Below are 18,715 nucleotides of genomic sequence, written 5' to 3'. Positions count from 1 at the left end.
TGGGTAATTCACAGTCCTTGTTACCAGCTAGTTCCCAGCATCTGCTGACCTCAGGCTTCCTCTTACTGCAGCAGACATAGGCACGTTTCATTCAATGTCTACTTTGGGTAGGCTGACCAATACATCAGCTGTGTTCAGAAAAGAATGATCACATCCCCCCCATCCGTTTCCATATCTCATTAATAGCGCTGATGAGCTGAGAATGAGCAGGAACGTGCCCTGTGGTGACACTGATACGTTTCTTGAAGTGTGTCACCGTAATCTGGGTGACGAAGGGCATGGGAGAGCCCAGTGTACTTTCTGTGTCTCAACCCTGTTTCCAAGACCCAAATAAGACCTTCATTCAGCAAACGTGACTGAGTCCCTGCTCTAGGCCAGGCACGTCCCAGGGAGGACGTGCAGTGGCCAGCAGGACATTCGCCCTGCCTGGGGGAGCACATAGTCTGTCAGGGAAACCAGACCAGGACCAGGCCTTCGGGGCAGTAGAGGAGTGTGAGGGTGGGGCTAACCTGGCTGCCCAGAGAGCACACTGGGCTCCCGACCCCATCTTAGAGGAAGTCAAGGTGGGCTTTCTGGGCAAAGTGAATCTAGGCTGGGCGCAGACCTAGTGCTCTGGGCCAATGTCGTTACATTTGTAACTTCTCTGCCTCCCAGAAGTATTTTGAAGGCATTAATTTTATGGAAATACAACATACGTACAGAAAAATGTGCACATTTTAACTTAACAGCTATTTTCACAAAGTGAACTTACGCATGTAAACAACCACCCAGATCAAGAAGTGGTACGTGTTCCCATCACCCGCAAAAGCCTCCTGCAGGCCTTCACTCACGCTGCCCCCTGCAGAGGTAACCATCATTCTGATTTCTGTCACCGTAATTTAACCCACCTGTTGTTTGTTGTTCCTGTAAATCTTTTATTGAAGTACAATATACATGTAGAAAAGTACGCAAATTATAAATACACAGGTCAGGGACTTCCCTGGTGGTCCAGTGGCTAGGACCCTGCGCTCCCAATGCAGGGGGCCCGGGTTTGATTCCTGGTCAGGGAACTAGATCCCACATGCCGCAACTAAAAAGGATCCCACATGCTGCAGCTAAAGATCCCGCATGCCGCAACTAAAGATCCCGCGTGCCGCAACTAAAGATCCCGCGTGCCGCAACTAAAGATCCCGCGTGCTGCAACTAAAGATCCCGCGTGCCGCAATGAAGATCCCGTGTGCTGCAACTAAGTACTTATTTGGCACAGCCAAATAACTAATAAATAAGAAAATATTTAAAAATAATATTAATAAATAAGTAAATAAATAAATACACAGGTCAGTGACTTCACAACATGAACACACTCTTATAACCAGCAGACAGATCAAGAAACAGAATACGACCAAGATCCCGGAAGCCTACCTTGGGCCCCTTGCAGTCAGCAAACTGCCCCTCCCCCCAAGCCCTCCAGCCAAGTGACCACTATCCCCATGAAAGGAGAGTCACACATATGTCCTGTATATGTCTGGCTGTCTTGGCTCAGCGTCATGTGTAAGGTTCATTTATGTTGCGTGTACTTACGGATTGCCCATTCTCATTAGGTTATAGTAGTCCATTGTATGACTAGACGCTTATAAGTGGACTTCTGGGTTGTTTCCTGTTTTTGGTTATTGTGAATAGTGCTGCTGTGAACATCCCTGTTCATCTTTCAGTGAACATGTGGCTGCGTTTCTGGGATGGCACTGCTAGGTCAGAGGTTATGCATATGTTCAGCTTCAGTAGACACTGCCTGACAGTTTTCCAAAGTGGATGTACCAATTTTCACCTCACCAACAGTGGAAAGAGTTCCAGTTCTGCACCCTCACCAACCACATGACAGTGTTGTTTTTTTAGCCCTGCTGGTGGTATCTCATAGTTTTCATTTGTAATTCCCAGGTGATGAAAGATGTTGAGCACCTTTTCATTGGCCATTTGGATAGTTTGATGGCCATTTGGATAGTCTCTTTTGTGAAAACCCTGTTCAAGTCTTTTACCTGTTTTTTATTTGTGACGTCTTTCTTTTTGTTGGTTTGAGGAGTTCTTTATTCTGGCTACGATCCTTTGTTGGATATGTGCTTTGCATATATCGTTTTCCTCTGTGACTTGCCTGTTCTCTCTCTCAGTGGTGTTGATTGATGAGCACAAGTTCTTTTTTTTTTTATTTTGGCTGTGTTGGGTCTTTGTTGCTGTGCGTGGGCTTTCTCTAGTTGCGGCGAGCAGGGGCTACTCTCTTCGTTGCGGTGAGCAGGCTTCTCATTGCGGTGGCTTCTCGTTGCGGAGCATGGGCTCTAGGTGTGTGGGCTTCAGTAGTTGTGGCATGAGGGCTCAGTAGCTGTGGCTCGCGGGCTCTAGCGCTCAGGCTTAGTAGTTGTGGCGCACAGGCTTAGTTGCTCCGCGGCATGTGGGATCTTCCCAGACCAGGGCTCGAACGCCTGTCCCCTGCATTGGCAGGCAGATTCTTAACCACTGCACCACCAGGGAAGTCCGAGCACAAGTTCTTAATGTTCATGAAATCCAGATTATTCGTCTTTTCCTTAGCAATTAGACATTTTATGTCCTGTTTAATATATCTTTATCCTACCCCAGTGTCATGAAGATACTCTCCTATGGTATCTGCTAGTCACTTTATTTTCAAATGTTCACACATAGGTCTATAATCCACTTGGAGCTGATTTTTGTATGGGTTGGAGGTAGGGTTGCAAGATCGACTTTTTTTTATATGTATTATCTCCCAACCCCAGAATCTGTTGTTAAAATGACTGCCCTTTCCACACTGCACCAAGTGGCACCTTTTGCGTAAAATAAATGTCCACGTGTGATGAGTCTCCTTCTGGACGCTCTAGTCAGTTCCACTGCACCAACACCGCACACCCCTAATGGCCAAGCCCTCGAATACGTCTTGCTATCTGGAAGTGTCAGTCCTCCGGCTCTAGTGACTAGTGTTTGCTCTTTACCTTGCCATATAAATTTTAGGATCATCCCATCATCCCAGAAATCCCACTGGGGTTTTGATTGTCTTTGTTGCTAAAACGCAGCTGTTTTTAATGGGCTACTCAGCCCATTTGAGGAAGGCATGTGTGTAACAGCTGAGGATCAGGAAAATGGTTCCCTAATAAGTGTCCCACCACCCCAAAAATATTGGGTATGCCTAACAATCAGTGAGCAGTTTAATGTGCATGTGCTCAGTTTTCTTCCTGCACGTCAGAACATATATGCATTATAATTTATTTAATGTGATCATACCAGAAACCCTGTTTTGCCACTTGCTTTTTTCAACCAGATTATAAGTCTTGGGCCTCTTTGTTGCCTCCTGTTCCACAGAGGTACTTGCCGCTCCAGCATGTGTAAATACCGTCCTTGATGGAGCCAGTGTGCCGCTGCTAGATGTTTGGGTTTCCAGCATTTGCAGTTAGAAACAGTGCTGCAGGGAGTACCCTCACCCGCTTGTACAAATACCTCTTCAGGTTAAGTCTAGAGGTAGTGATGCTGGGTCAAAGAGTATCAATATTTGGAAAATCAGTGGTATTGCCAAGTGTGCATTTTCATTAAGGTGGGAAAAGGAGAGGAACCAGTCTCTAGGAAAGTAGCTGCCCCTCTCATGTTTGCTTCTCTTGGAAGGGGAATGAGAGACCCAGATAGTACTTTCTTAAATAGGAAGAAGCTTTGAATTTGGTGGAATGTATTTAGCCAGCAAATGAGTCAGGCATTGGGGGTCACGCAGAGGGCTGGCCTCCGTGAAAATGGTGTAGACCAGAGGTTGCCAAGCTTTCTTGGTTCGCGGCACCCTTTGTACCTCAGTAATTTTTTCATGGTTTCCTTGGGCTAAAGGAAATACCTAACAGTTCTGTTTGTTAATTAGGTGCAAACATCTTAATAGATATATTTGTCTTAACAACTTAGTGGCCACTTGGAAAAATAATACACAAAACTGAAGGAAGAAATAATGTTTGATTTCTATTCTTAATAACCATAGCTACTTACTAATGGGATGTGTGTGCCTGCTGCATGTGCCTTCTCAGACTTTGAAATCAGGCTGGACGCCACCACCTTCACTTCCTGTCCCACACCAGCTTTCACGCCGCACTTGCTTTTTGTTACAACAGCCTCCAAAAACTCAGCTTCCCAAAGATGACACCACCCAGAGGACGGTCATGCAGTCTCACATTGAGACCAAACTGCCTCCATCTAGCAGTTTACATGGTGTCTGATTCATGTTGAGCATTGCTGTGTTCCCCCCCAAAGTGTGAAATATCCAGCGGCACCCCTGTGAGTTTGCTGTGGTGCTTTGGGGTGCCTTGGCACACAGTTTGAGAACCACCGAGTCGGACTGGCGTGGGAGGACGTAACCTGGAGTTGGAACTGGCCCAGGGGTACAGGGTGGCCCTCAGGATCCAAACAGTTCTGAGTCTCCTGCCACGGCCGCTCAATTCAGCAATTAGCAGATGAGTTATGGTGGTGGGGTGGCTCCTCAGCCCCAGCTTGAGTGAATTCTAGTGGTATCGAGTGGTTTTTATGGGTTGGAAAACATGGGTTTTAGAATAAAGATATCCTTACTCAAAAAATGACACAATTTCTGAAAACATGGATAGACAACATTGTCCCTACAATTCTTATTCCTGGGGCCCTGGAGTGATGTTACCCTGTGGGCAGAAGAGGGGCCTGGGAAACTGGGGCACTGGCTCTTTGAATTGTCCAGCAAAGAGGCTTTCAGGTCTTTTCTTCACTAGACCAGTGTTCACGTCAAGGGCTCATCCGGGGATGGCAGGGGGTTCTCTTTAGGGGGCTGGACGAGTCTCCGGGCTGCCCTTTCACTCCAGTGCTTTCTAGAGTGACGGTGATGGTAAGTAACAGTCACTGACCGCTTGCCGGGTGCCTCTTCTAAACTCTTCACACTCAGGGGTAAAAGAGATGAAAATTAGTCAAAGCAGAATACAGTTTTGCCTAAAAATACTCTGAAAGATATGTAATTAAAATGACAGATGAGAAAAAGTCCCAGGATCCAGGGGGCCACCTGGCTAGGGTGCAGCGCCATTGACGGCGCTGAGGGCTGAAGTGCCGCGAGGGGCCTGGGAGAGCCCTCCTCAGCTCTGCAGTTGAATGCCAGCACAGCCCAGAACAAGATTCGAGTCGGGTTAGGCAGACCCAGCAGGACAGGGTGCAGCCGGGCCCCCGTGGGTGCCTTGAGGCCCCACCCCCATCCAGCTGGGGCTTGTACGCGGTCATCAAGCCTGGCAGGCTCCACCGGGGCCATGGCCCTGGTTTCAGTGAGGGCATTTCCTTCCAGGTATGTGAGTGTCTCAGCCCTCCTGCCTCCCTTCCCCAGCCTGCCTCCACCATAGTGGCGCAGCCAGCGTTCTGCCACCCTGCTGTCACCGTGGTCCTTGTCCTTCCACAGAGCTACTTCCTCAGTCGCGCCCAGAGCCTGTGTGGCCCCGAGCGCAGCGCTGTTCCCGACTCGCTGCGCTGGCTCTGCCACCCGCTGGGCCAGAAGTTTTTCATGGAGCGGAGCTGGTCCGTGAAGTCGGCTGCCAAGGAGAGTCTGTACTGCGCCCAGAGGAACCCAGGTGAGAGCACCTGTGCAGCTATGAGAGCCACCGGTACCGCAGGGTGGCTACACTCCAGACACGTGGGGACACAGGATGCCTCAGCCGTGTTTCCCTTAAACTCAGGGAGGTCATGAGCCTGGTCAGCAGCTAAGCTGAGTTTGCAGCTTGCCTTTCTCTGACATGCAGAGCCTGTGGTCCTGACATCAGTCACACCGCCACACGTTACTAATGGTGATTGAGCACCAGCTGGAATCTTGCCCTTGTTCTGGGCGCTTTGGAGACTCAGAGGATGTGTGGAGTTGCTGTTTGCTGGCCCCAATCTCCCGCTCCCCCTGGAAAGCAGACAGACATAGACGGAGCAGTTAGGGAACAACAGGCGACAGACGGTCATCAAATGCTCAGAGTGGTGGCAGGGACAGGGCTCCAGGCGTTGGGAGGAGATGCTGGCTTGCTGTCCCCAGTGTTTGACAGTGATTGGAGTTGACTCGCCCGGCCTTGGAGCAGGAGAGGCTGGTCGGGTTGGCTCAGACTTGAGCAGCCGTGGCTTTCTGCTTTCTGCGCTTTTCCTCTCTCTGAACTGGGAGTCTGGGGCGAGTCAGACATGTCCTGCAGGTACAGGGGTGTGTGTCAAACATTTTGTGGGGGAGGGAGGTTCCACCGTCATTTCTCTTTAATAACTTTATTGCTGAAAGGAAGAGTGATGTGCAACACCAGAAAGTAATGATGAAAGCAAAAGCCATCGTAAATCTCAGCTGCGTCGCCAGGCTGCTTTGTCTGCGCCGTGGACTGCCCCTGGCTCTCTCACCTCTGGTGGCTCTGGCTCTAGGCCTTCTCACCCAGAATGTGTTCATAAGTGTCCTGCCTCCCCCTTCTTGTCAAATTGAAACCCACACGGCTGTGGCGTGTGAGTGAGGGGAAGGCTGGTGACGCCCTGCTTTGGGCCTGCCAGCTGGGGGGGCCTGTCGGTGACAGTCAGCTGTCACAAGCATTGCAAGGCTTCTTGTTTAATAGGCTCAGCCAGACAATTGCTGGCCACAGGCCCCACGCAAAGGCTCTGGTAAGCGGGAGCGGGGTTTCCCTAATCCCGCCAGGCAGCAGCCGGCGCCACGTTCCCCTCTGCTGGCTGTCCTCCTGAGCCACAGGAGAAGAGGCAGTCCCTGAGACGTGCACAGGTGTACTGTCCACCTTCCCATCTCCTGTCTTCTGACGAGGCGTCTGGCTGCCACACAGCTCCCAACCTTGAACGGAAGCGCTGGCCGTTGTGCCAGGAGGCACAGCACTCCTCACACGCCCCCCCGGAGCCAGTCCAGGACCCGCGTAGTCTTGGGCTTGCCAACCCTCCCCGCCCCCATCCCCACCTTCTGACTGTTTAACAAGCAGTCTGGGGTCTGTTGAGGACTTTTGCCCCCATTTGGAGGGGATAGCTGCTCCTTGGGTTCCTCTCCCCACCCTCTATTTTCTCTGTAAGGCAAAATAAGCCCATAAGTGAGACCCACTTACCCCTTCTCCTGGCCTTCCTCCTCTTCTTCAGCTGACCCCATTGCCCAGGTGCACCAGGCCTTCTGCAGGAACCTGCTGGAGCGAGCTGTGGAGTCCTTGGTGAAACCTCAGGCCAAGAAGAAAGCTGCAGACCAGGAAGAGGAGAGCAGGTACTGACCCCAGGAGGGGCCCCCTGCCTCGGAAGCGCAGAGGTGGCTGTGAGGCCTAGAAGGAAACAAGCCCTAGTGTAGGGTCAAGAGGGAAATCCAGTGATTCCTTCATGTTTATTTCTTGAACCTGGCAGCCCCACGAGAGCCCTCTGTGGGCTCTGACCTGGCCTTTTTGCCTTTTACTGCCAGACCAAGTGTATCACTTTCCCCCTTTTTCTCCTTTTTATCCATCCCTTCACCAAGTGGAGTCAGTTCTTGGAGCAGTCAGGGATTTGATTCTTTTGCTTTGCTCTTTGCCAGGGGAAAGGTGGCCTGTGGAGGGTTTGGAATGGAATGTGGGGAGCTTGGCAGAAGGCAGGCGCTCTGGCCCAGACATCTTGTGGGACCCCGACCTGTATTGAGTGTGTCAGGCAGTGTCTTATTCTTACAGAGTTATTGAGCGCAGTCTTTCCTTCACAGAGTCAGACCTGAGAGGCAGACGGGCCAGGGTCATCTGGTTCACAGCCCAGTCCTGACTGGAGTGCACCTGAGTGGAGAGGGGAGGGCGGTCCTGCCTGGGAGGTCAGAAAACTTCTGGGCGGAGACGACAGTTGAATTGGGTCTTGAAGGGCGAGGGATGCAAGAGAAAGCTGGCTCTCCCGGCGGAGGGGAGAGTGTCAGGACCGGTTTTCAGGGTGGCCTGGGGAGAGTGTGAGTGGTGTGAGAGGCAGAGCTCGGGGTGCCTGGCGTTGTGGGTCTCAGAGCTGGGGGCTGGCCAGCCAGGCCATGAGCGTGGTCCTTGTGTACATTCTGATGTGTGTGGGACCCTTTCTTTTCCTTCTAGTGAATTCTCCAGGGCTCTGGAGTACCTGAAATTACTTAATTCTTTTGTGGACTCTGTGGGGATTGTGACCGCCCCCTTCTCCAGCAGCTGCGTGCTCAAGTCAGCCCTTGGTAAGCATCTTGTGGGGCAGCTCTGCAGGCCTCAGGTTGCTTGATTCAGCCCCAGGGTCCAGGGTTAGTTATGAGTCTGCACTCGAGAATCTTCTCTGGATCTGAGGTGTGTATCTGCGGCCCCATGTAGCCCCCATGCACAGTTCCCCCGTGCTGGACAATGTTTTGGGGGCAGGAGATCATGATCCTCCTAGAAGTGTGACCATGAGGGAGTTAGTGCCCCCCCTGGGCCCTGGATGGGAGGGGCAGGTCAGGAGTTCTCCCAAACGCTCAGAACGGGCAGCAAGTGGTCCCGGCACTGGGAGCTGGTGAGGGGCTCACCTTTCAATACACAGTGGTCCCCGGGGCTGCTCTTGGGTCTGACACTCCGCCAAAGAGGCCTTTCATCCGGGCATCTATATTGCTACGGTACCCGTCGCCTTGGGTGGCACAGCACAACCACCGACTGAATTGGCACCAGGACATTCTTTGCTTCTGTCTCTAAACTGCCATCTGGGTGATGGCACACGAGCTGTCACCTCTTGCGCTTCTGAGGCTGCTGGGGGGCAGCGATGTGGAGCTCCCTTCTGGCCGCTCTCCCTAGAGAGAGAAGGATCCGAGAGAAGTAGCTGCCTCGTTGTGACCACTGACCTCGTGGCCTGTCTTTATTTCAGAATTTAGAAAAGAACACGTTCTTAGGCCTTTCATCGTACAGGTCCACTGAGAAAACTTAGCCTCAGAGAGGAAAACACTAAAGAGATTCTAACCTGAGCCTGTTACTACAAATACTTTGGAAACACCACTTTTCACAACTGTTGGAAGTTTAGGTTGTTTCCAGCTTTTTACTTAAAAATAACACCACAGTGAACATCTTCGTTGAGCTTTTTTTCTCTGTTTAGGCCAATTTCTTTGTGATGGATTGCCAAAAAAATGGGATTACTAGGTTAATAGGAGTGGACATTTTTAAGGCTGTTAATACAGATTGCCAAATGTGTTCTGAGATGGTGCTGGTTGGTCCTCCCACCAGAATCGTGTGAGAGGGCAGCCCACAGGCCCCAGCCCGTCGCCAGGAGGGAGGGGGGGCACGAACGAGGGGAACCAGGTGCAGCCAGCAGGCTCTGGTTGCTGTGGGTGCTGGAGCAGCGTTCTGTTCACCTCTAGGCCCAGACGTTGTCTGTCGGTGGTGGACGTCCGCGATCACCATGGCCATCAGCTGGCTCCAGGGAGACGACGCAGCTGTGCGCGCTCACTGTACCGAAGTGGAGCGTGTTCCCAAGGCCCTGGAAGTGACAGAGTGCGTAGCCCCCCTTGACCGCTTGCTTGCTTCTCTCCAGGGGAATCCCCAGCGCCAGCTGTGCCAGGCTCACTGGGTTAGTGGGAGGGAGCAGGTCTGGGTGGCCATCTGGGTGAAGGGTCAGGCAGCCTGGGGACTGCATGACAGATGGAGAGATGAAGTGAGGGGGTGAGGGCACCATGGAGAGACCAAACGTGGCGAGCACGTCTGTCCGTGTGTGTCACCCCAGCAGCGGTCAGCGCTGCTTCCGGGCCTCCTTGCACAGGCTGACAGGCAGGGAGAGCCGGCAGCCCCCAGCATCTTCAGAAGCTCCCGGTGGAGCCGGGCAGGGTGTGGATGGCTCACAGCCAGCACCGGCTTGTGAGGGCCCGAGGGTCCTTCTCTCACGTGCCAGCACTGCATCCAGTATCCTCTCCGCCGCCCTCCACACCCCCACCAGCGCTATCACTAAAAAGGCTTTTAGCACAAGGCATCACTGGAGAGCTTTTGACAGTCCTCTTGGGGGACTCATGCCTGCTTCTTGGGGGCATTTGGCCCATAGTGACGAGCAGCCTGCCGATATCCTGGCTGCTTCTGACTGGATCTGAGTGTCCCTGATGTCTTCTGCCATTCGAGAGGAATTGTAAAATGCTCCAAGACAGAAAGGCCTCACTGGGTCTTTCCTCAGAGCCAAGGCTGAGCAGATGCTTAACCAGGAGAGCGGGAGGGAGCTGAGAAAAGCAGGTTGAGGCAGGTTCCCTAAAGTCGGTCTGACACTCCGATTTCATTTAAGTAACCCATTTTTCAGCACCCTGACCAGTGAGCACCTGTCCTGTGTGAGTTTTCTCCCAGTCAGTGCACCTGAGGAAACTGAGGCTCGACGGGTAAATCATCTGAAGTCACCTCACTTCTAAGAACAGAGCCCCGGCGTGCAGCTAAGACCCCCGGCAGGCGTTCCTTCCCCCGAACTCAGTCACTCCGGGGTCCCTTTGCTCTTTAGGGATAATGGTGCTGTGGGACCCCTCCCCCAATCCCAGCCTCCCCACTGTCTCCCTGACCTGCTCTATGAAACGAGGCTAAGTTTCTCCAAAGAGTTGAACACCCGGCTTCTGGGGCAATGGCCGTTAGAGAACAGGTGCAGATAATGGGACCAGTACTGTACGTCACCACAGGTAGCAGCGAGTGGTATTGTGGCTACTTTACAGATGAGGAAACTGAGGCACAGATTGTTTGAGTGACCATCTTAGGCGGCTTCTTAGTGGCAGTCCTGGTGGTTGAGCCTGCGTCTCTGATCCCTTCCTGTTGGCCACGAGCCGCATTCTGGGGTCTCCTGTACCCCTTCCATGATTTCGTCATTCCTTCCGCGAATACTTAGCTGAGAGCGTACTCGGTGTCGGCTGCGTTCTAGGCTCTGGGAGGCGGCAGTAAACAGCACAGCAAGTTATAGCCGTAAGCGAATAGACAGTGGCCGTCCTGCTCAGCGCCTTCTCCTGTGGGAGCTGTCGCCTTGGCCTGTGCCAGGCCAGTCTCGGCTCCCGTGAAGCAGCCGGCGCATCGCTGGGAGGGGTTCCGGGCCAGAGGCCGGTCAGCCTCCGGGAGTTCGCACAGCGCCTGGTGAGGGAAGGAGGCGCATAATTGGGGGAGCCAGGGGGCCTGACCCGGGGGGCAGCCAGAGGAGGCTTGTAGGGGGCAGGACAGGAGAAGGCGCACGAGAGGGCCGGGCAGGTGGAACAAGTCTCAGGAGACAAGTGGGAAATGGTGAGAAAGGGTATTCCAGGCAAAGGCACCCACATCAGCAGAGGCAAGGCGTGAGGAAGGGAGAGGAGATGAGCTTCGGTAGCCTGGAGCCTGGAGCAGGGTCAGAGGCAGACGGGAGGCAGGGCCGCGGCCAGGCTGAGAAGGGCCTTGTTTAGAGCCTGCTCTCCCTCTGCTCCCCTCACTTCCTCCTCCAGCCATGCTCGTTCCTGGATATTCTCACATGTGTCAGACACTCAGGGCCTTTGCATATGCTGCTCCTCTGCCTGGAACCCTCCTTCCTAGAAATCCACACTCCTGCTTCCCCGGTTCCTTCAGGAGTTCCCTCAGGTTCCTTCTGCGTGAGTGTCACCTTTCCAGAGAGGACGTCCTTGACTATCCTCTATAAAACGCCACCCCCTTCCTCTGCGTGACTTTCCTTCATGGCACGTGCACCACCTGGCATTACGCAGTCAGCATCTAATGCATTTATTGTCCGGCTCCTTCACTAGGAAATGAATGCCGTCAGCCTTCCTTGAATGAGGAAGGTGCTTAGGGGTGGGAAGCCTCCCTCACTCAGGGCTGTCATTTCCGATCTGGAGCTGGGGATCTGGAACCATTATGGCAGCATTTGGTTTAACAGACAGACCCACGTGTCACAGCAGTGAGGGGGCAGTCGTCTCCGGCTTGGGCTCCCCCTTCATTCTCCGCAGGCGACGTGCACTGACCTCTTGCCTCTTGCCTCTCTCACCGCCCAGGAGCCCCCTGGTGAAGGCCGTCTTCCACACCTGCAGAGCTATGCACGCCTCACTCTCCGGGAAGGCGGACGGGCAGCAGAGTTCCTTCTGCCACTGTGAGAGGGCCAGTGGCCACCTGTGGAGCAGCCTCAACGTCAGTGGGGCCGCCTGCGACCCAGCCCTCAGCCATGTGAGTGGGGGCTGCTCTGGCCCCTCGGGGAGGTGCTCAGCTCTGCTGGGTAAGAGCTCTCTTACCCGCCTTGAGCCCACCCAGCCCATGGGGCTGTGCGAAAGACAGACCAGGCAAGCAGCCCCCTTCCCCAGAGCGTAGCCTGTGGGTCCAGGTGGCTTTCCTTTCAGTACTTGGACGAGCATGTTCCCACCTGAGTCCTGGGTCCTGCGGGCCCTCAGCTTGGTCAGCCCCAGGCGAACCTCAGCTGGCCAGGGCTCTGCATTTGGTCCAGGCAGCTTGCCCGACTCCCCAGGCCCCCGTGGGCCCCCGCCCCCTCGCATGCACATCCTGAGCCAGCTGAGCGTCGTGGGCACCCCCGTGGCTGGCTGCACACCCTCGAGCGGGCAGCTGTGGTGCATTGTAGTTGCATTGCATGTTCTGGCGGTACCCATGCAATGTTTCCACAGTGCATCACAGAGGCCTGCCCAGCCCTCGAGAGACTTCCAGCCAGGCCTTGTCAGAGGGCTCTGCTCTCGCTGCTGGGTCACAAGGCAGGGCCATCCGGGAGAGGGGAGGGGAGGCGTGCACGCAGCCGAAGGTGAAGCATCATCTGTTCACAGGGAGGAGCGTGGTTTCACTCCAGAAAGGGAGACAGGAGGTATGTCCTGGAGGGTCAGGCTCTGAGCCCCTCACTAGGGTTTGGTCTGGCACTTCTGGCTAGAGGTCATCAGTGGCCCCGGACCCTGGGGTGAACCCAGGACAGCAGCCAGCCCTGCAGGACAGGCAGTGTGCCGACAGGGCCCAGGACCAAAGGCTCGAGGGGGAGCCACAGCTCGCTTTGTGCGATTCCTCTGCTGGCGTCCAGTACTGTTTGTCTTCATGAGAGAACTAGACTGTCTCAGCTTAGTTTGGGGAAGGAGAGAGAGGCTGCGGGCACCCTTGGGATTGGGGTTCCTGTGTCAGAGAATGAGCCTAGAAGAAGGGAACTCCACAGAGGCTGGCCTCCCTCAGGGGGCAGAATTCAGCCCCAGGCTGCTACCCCACCTCTTAGAAGTGCCACGTTTGTTTGAGGAGAGAGACCTCATCCGTGTCCCCCCGAAAGCTGTCAGCAGCCAAAAAACACTGTGGCCAAGGGTTAGGCAACGTGCAGGTTCAAGGCAGGGTGCAGGGTCTGGGGCAGCACTGCGACCTCCCCAGGTCCAGCACCCTGGAGAAGGGGAAAGCCAGGCTGGACAAGACGAGGAATGGCCTGGGGGAGCCCATCAGAGCCTGAGGGCTGCATGTGACCCATCTCGAGAAGCGCTGCTCCCTGGTGCTGAGGGCCCTCTGGAGCGAGGCAGGTGGCCTGGCCTTGTTGGTGCCTGGCGGCATCTGTGCTTAATGGCACCAGTGTGGGCTGAGGCCAGTGCTTCTGAGGCCGGGCATGGTGCCTACACGCAGTGCTCTCATGTGACGCTCACTGCAGCCCTGAGGTGCCCGTTTTGTGGGTGAGGAAACTGAGGCTCAGAGAGGTTTGGTCATATGTCAGGGTAGATCTGGGTCAGTGGATCCAAACCCAAGCATTCAGCTGCTCTGCGGCTCTGCCTTCTTGGGCTCCTGTCTCCCCGACCCCAGAGGCCACTTGGGCCGGGCCTTGGTTGCCCTCTGTTGAAGCGAGCCTCTTCTCCCTGGTCCTCCATCTCCAGGCTCTGCTGCCACTTCAGGCTTTTGGATTCCACTGGAAGGAATGGGGCCGAGGCACCTTTTGAGTATCTCAGCCTTCCGGCCAGCCATGGGAGGGCTCCTGTGAGGTGGGAGGGACCTGTGATTTCCTGTCAGACCCGTGACGGTTTTATTCCTGTCCTCGCCACTTGTGTCCCCTACACGAGCCTGCAGCCTCTCTCTGAGCCTTGGCTTCCTCACCCACAAGATGGGAGAACAGATCTACCACCTGGGGCCGTGGAAAGGACTAGATGCCGTGAGCTTAAGTTCACTCTCCAGCTGTTCTCTTGCTCCCTGTGGGGTGTTTTCCAGGCTCCCCCGTCTGGGGTTCCGCCCTTCGTCCCGGAGCTGCCGGGTGTCAGGCTGGGGAGGGCCTGGTGGGTGCTGGGATCCTTGCCCCGGGAATTGGCCAGTCACCTGTCTCCTCCCTCGTGGCCCACCCTGCAGGTGGTCCAGCTGCTGACCTGTGACCTGCTCCTGTCGCTGCGGACAGCACTCTGGCAGAAACAAGCAGGAGCCAGCCAGGCCCTGGGTGAGACCTACCACGCGTCGGGCGCTGAGCTGGCTGGCTTCCAGCGGGACCTGGGCAGCCTGCGCAGGCTGGCACATAGCTTCCGCCCGGCCTACCGCAAGGTGAGGCCCGGCCTGCTGCCGGGGGAGGGCAGAACCCAGCACAGCACTGGCCTGGGGTCATGGAGTCAGCCTCCTGAGGTCAGCTGAGCTGTCAGGCACTGGGCTGGGTGCCATGTATCCCCTTGTTTGGCTCATGTTGGTGGAGTACTTGCTGTGTGCCCAGCCCTGGAGCGTGGTGGTGAGCAGGCCACACGGCTGCAGACAGAGGACAACACAGATTGCGCCTCACCAGTTAAACTCGGGAATGGGGGGCTCTGGGGGCAGTGGGAGCAAGAAGGGGCTCCCAGCCTGAGCGGAGAGGGGCGGGAAGGCCAAGAGGAAGCTCTACTCTGGCTTTCATAATTGGTGTCAGAGCAGCAGAATGCCCCTAGACATGCCTTTCATTCTTTTTCTGAGCCACTGGGGGCTTTGGTTCTGCTGCCTAATGCCCCGCGTAACATCCCCTTGGCGACGGCTACACGGTCTGAGATAAGCTCTGAGGGCAGGTGTGTAACTGGGCTTACTGGACGCAAATCATTTCACTGTGTGGTTTATTTTTATTGCTAATTAGGGTAATATACTCAGCATGTTCTCGATGCCTGAATTATTTTCCAGAAATTCAAGCGAGAAGGCCAGAAGTGTGGGGAGGGAAGGGTGCGAAAAAGAAGGGCTCAGGGTGAGGCTGCCCCCACCCTAGGGTGCTATGGGGCCCTCGCAGGGTTACGCTGTGGCCCCTGTGTGCAGCGAGCCAGGACAGACACGGCAGATGGAGTACAGTCATGTGAGAGCCACTCCCCTCGCCGTGGAGAAGAGGAAGTGTGCCCCAGGCACTGTGGCCCCCATCAAAGGCCTCCTTAGAAAAGACTGCCACCTGCCGAAGCCCTTCACCACCTCCCCCGGTGCCTTCCAGGGCAGCGCTCCTCACACACTGAGATGTTAAGGTGTAAAAGAACCTTGAGATGTTAAGAAATTAGAGACCTAGGCCTGGCCCCCCCATCCCCAGTGACTCGTATTTACAGAAGAGCTGCAGACTTTCACCTGGAAACCTCTGGACTCTGTTCCTTTCTGAAGAAACAGGAGACAGCAGGACCCTGAACCTCCTTGGTGCCAGCGCAGCCGCCCCCTGCCCCCTCCTGTCCCTGCCTCACCTCTGTCCTGTTTTCGCGAAGTGAGGGTCCCCCCAGGCTACTTGTCCTCCAACCCCAGAGGGCACGTTGCCGCTCCGGGTCAGTCGTAGAGGAGGCAGCCCTTGGCCTCTTAGCTCGCTGCTGTCTTGCTCCTGCCCCACCAGGTGGCCTGTGCTGTGTTCCCCTTTTCTGCCTGGCTTGTGTCGGGGGTCTGAGTGAGGACGAGAGAGGTTGCTTTCAAGGGGTGAGCTGGGCGGGGTGTTGTGGAGAGGAGAAGGGGTGTCGTCGGATGGCAGACGAGATGCTGCAGGGAGAGAGACCTACTGGGGCACAGACAGGTGAGGACCCCCGGCTTGTGTCCCCCTGCACCTCCCAGGTGTTCCTGCATGAAGCCACCGTGCGTCTGATGGCGGGGGCCAGCCCCACCCGTACCCACCAGCTGCTGGAGCACAGCCTGCGACGGCGCAACACTCAGAACGCCAAGCACGGTGAGCCCACCAGCACCCAGCGCCAAGGCCTGGGCGGGCCCTGCCTGGGGAGGGGCGGGGAAACGGGGGGAGGAGCCCAGCCCTGCCCTGCCCTCGGCATCTGCAGGGTTCTCAGAGGCCTCGGGAGAACCAAGGAAACCCAAGGCTTGATTTGGTGGGTGCCGGGGGAGGGTCCATGAGGTGCCGTGGGGCTGGGACGGCCTTGGTCGCGTTGTCACGGGTCCAGCCCCGAGTGAGGAGGGGACGGCTGCGGGGTCGCCCCACTGCGGGAGCCGGAGCCCGCTGATGGGCCACACCTCAGCCCCGCCTCGGAGTAATAGCCTGTGGCACCGGCCGGGTTCAGCTCATCTTCTCTGTGAACTAAGCAGAGCACTGGAACCTCCCTCACTTGGGGGGCGTGAGGATTAAATAAACCAGCTCACACCGAGCCTTGGGAACAGCGCCTGCGTCCTGGCGGGCTCTCATCTCAGCGAGTGCGTGTCTCATCGTTCCCACAGGAGAGGCGGACGCCTGGCCCGGCCAGCGAGAGCGGGCCACCGCCATCCTGCTGGCCTGCCGCCACCTGCCCCTCTCCTTCCTCTCCTCCCCGGGCCAGCGGGCGGTGCTGCTGGCCGAGGCCGCCCGCACCCTGGAGAAGGTGGGCGACCGGCGCTCATGCAGCGACTGCCAGCAGATGATTGTCAAGCTGGGGGGCGGCACTGCCATCGCTGCCTCCTGACCCCCGGGCTCTGCCCACCTCGGCCACCACTTCCCTCTGTCTCTCAGTCTCTCTCTCCCTCCTCCCTCTTGTCTGTGTTCCTCCCCCTCCTCCTCTGCCTCCCAGTCTCTCCCTCCTCCCTCTGGGAGCTGTGGGATGAGCCGTGGCTTCTGAGCTGTCACCTGCCAAGGCTTTTGGACCACCTCAGACTAGTGGGCCCCTTGGGCAGAGCCCCTTTAAGCTACTGTGGATAGATGCCCACAGTCCAGGCCCCAGTGGGCCTGAGAGAGGAAAGTCAGGGCGGGCAGGAATTGGGGGCACCCTGACTTGGAAGCGGCAGGGGGAGCTCCGAAGCTGCCCGGCCCCACCTCCAGCCCTCCCAAGACACTCTCTCCTGTGAACATCTCTCCCCGCCATTTCCTGCTTCCTTGTTTTTTATCAGGCTTTCCCTCTGGGGGACTTAGGTCTCTGGGCACCAGAGCGCTTCACCCTTGGCACTGTGCCCAGCACGCCCCCCCCTTTTTATACGAATGTTTTTATATCAGTGTGCTTGGGGTTGCCGTGATGCAGGGCTAAGTTGCTGTGGCATTTTTCTTTCTCTCCCTGGGTCTGCGTCCTCTCCCCTGTGCCTAACAAAGCCAGTGCATTGTTTTCTCTTTACTACACAGGACAGCCAGGGAAGGAGGGAGCCCAGCCCTTGGGAGGTGGGTGGGAGGTAGGGGGCAGACCTGGGGATGGGTGAAATAATGTCGGCATAATTTTTTAATTTTTTAAAAAATAAACGGTATCTTATTTAAGTGTCCTGTTCCTTCCCACTCCCCCGCCCCCTGGGATGTCAGCCCAACCTTGGGTTAGTCCCAGGGGGTTGGGAAAGATGAAGCCACCCATTAAGGACTGGGGACCAGGGGCCTTCAGTATGGGTTCTCAGCTCCCTCTCATCCCAACTCCTACCTCCATGGTCTGTTTTTATCCCTAATTCTTGACCTGAAAATAAGCCAGGGTGGCAGGGACCAGACCCCAACCCCTCCCCAGTGACAAGCCCCTTTTCAGGGTGGGCACTAGGAATGAAGCCCCTTTCCTTGAGGGGGGCCCTGGAAGGAAAAGTGATCCCACTTTTCTGGATCCCTTGGCTTGGTGCCTACCCGGACGCCATTTCTCCTGGGACCCGAGGGCTGCCAGGTACCCCGGGGCCTGCTGGGAGGCTGAGAGGGGCTGCCCTCCCTCCCTCCCTGTGCTTCTCACCTGCTCAGGCTGGTTGGGGCAGAAATTGGGCCGGGACCCCAGCACAGATGGGGGTACACACAGCAGGGAGGGGCTCCTCTGATGCCAAGTGCAGGCTGGAACAGTCAGCTTGGACCTCACCCACTTTTTCTCTCCTGCCCACCCGCCTCCCCCCCACTGTAATTTATGGCCCCTGCCCACTGGGTGAGCTAGCCTTTGTGTCATGTGTATATACTGTGCCTTTTCTCATTCTTGTTTAGGGGTGGGAGGGGGTGGTTTTTCACTGAACAGGGGGATACACCTATGGCTTCCTTGATGTGGAATCATTCACTGTGTCCTGGATGTAGGTTATTGAATAAACACAGATTGGTACCACCCAGCGTGAGGCGTGTGAGGGTCTGTGGCATGACCGCTGTGGTGACTGCATGGCTTGGCCTCCAGTGGGTCAGAGACTGAGGATAGCCACTCCCTCTCCGCCGAGAGGCCCCGGGGGGCTTCAATCTGACGGACCTTCCTTGCCTGCCCACACACCTGGCCCCTTCCTCCCAATGCCGGCTGCCTGGCTCACGCTCCAGGACTGGGACAGACCTGGGATAAAAGGGGTATTGGTGGTATTGCTGGGGTCAGAGGTCACTGTATGCAGGACACAGAGCTGGCTGTTTAGGGGACAGCAGAGTGCTTTGGGATTTGGGTTGCTAAGCCCTTCTGTGTTCACTCCTCAGAGAGGAACCTCTCCCCTATTGGGTGGGCCGCACCTTGGTTTCCCCCTCTCCCGGGAGGCAGTGAGCTTCTGAGGATGTGGCCTGCAAGTCACATCCAAGTCCAGCT

The 18,715-nt window shown here is 55.9% G+C and overlaps 1 protein-coding gene across 1 annotated transcript in view; it reads left to right on the top strand.

The window, feature by feature from the left end:
- SREBF2 (sterol regulatory element binding transcription factor 2) overlaps positions 1-18,267 on the top strand; it is a 59,990-nt gene extending 41,723 nt beyond the window's left edge. Inside the window, exons 12-19 of the mRNA XM_082420594.1 lie at positions 5,414-5,582; positions 7,096-7,213; positions 8,037-8,146; positions 9,287-9,419; positions 11,891-12,059; positions 14,190-14,375; positions 15,858-15,969; positions 16,467-18,267. Of these exons, the coding sequence (XP_082276720.1) occupies positions 5,414-5,582; positions 7,096-7,213; positions 8,037-8,146; positions 9,287-9,419; positions 11,891-12,059; positions 14,190-14,375; positions 15,858-15,969; positions 16,467-16,687 (1,218 nt within the window). The 3' untranslated portion in view covers positions 16,688-18,267. The remainder of the gene's footprint in view (positions 1-5,413; positions 5,583-7,095; positions 7,214-8,036; positions 8,147-9,286; positions 9,420-11,890; positions 12,060-14,189; positions 14,376-15,857; positions 15,970-16,466) is intronic.
- The last annotated feature ends 448 nt before the right edge of the window (positions 18,268-18,715 follow it).

The sequence above is a fragment of the Balaenoptera physalus genome (genome assembly GCF_965194825.1).
Source record: "Balaenoptera physalus genome assembly, chromosome: 13".
In the NCBI taxonomy this organism is placed as follows: Eukaryota; Metazoa; Chordata; class Mammalia; order Artiodactyla; family Balaenopteridae; genus Balaenoptera; species Balaenoptera physalus.
The sequence above is the reverse complement of the archived record's forward strand: the minus strand, read 5'-3'. Positions and strand labels throughout refer to the sequence as shown.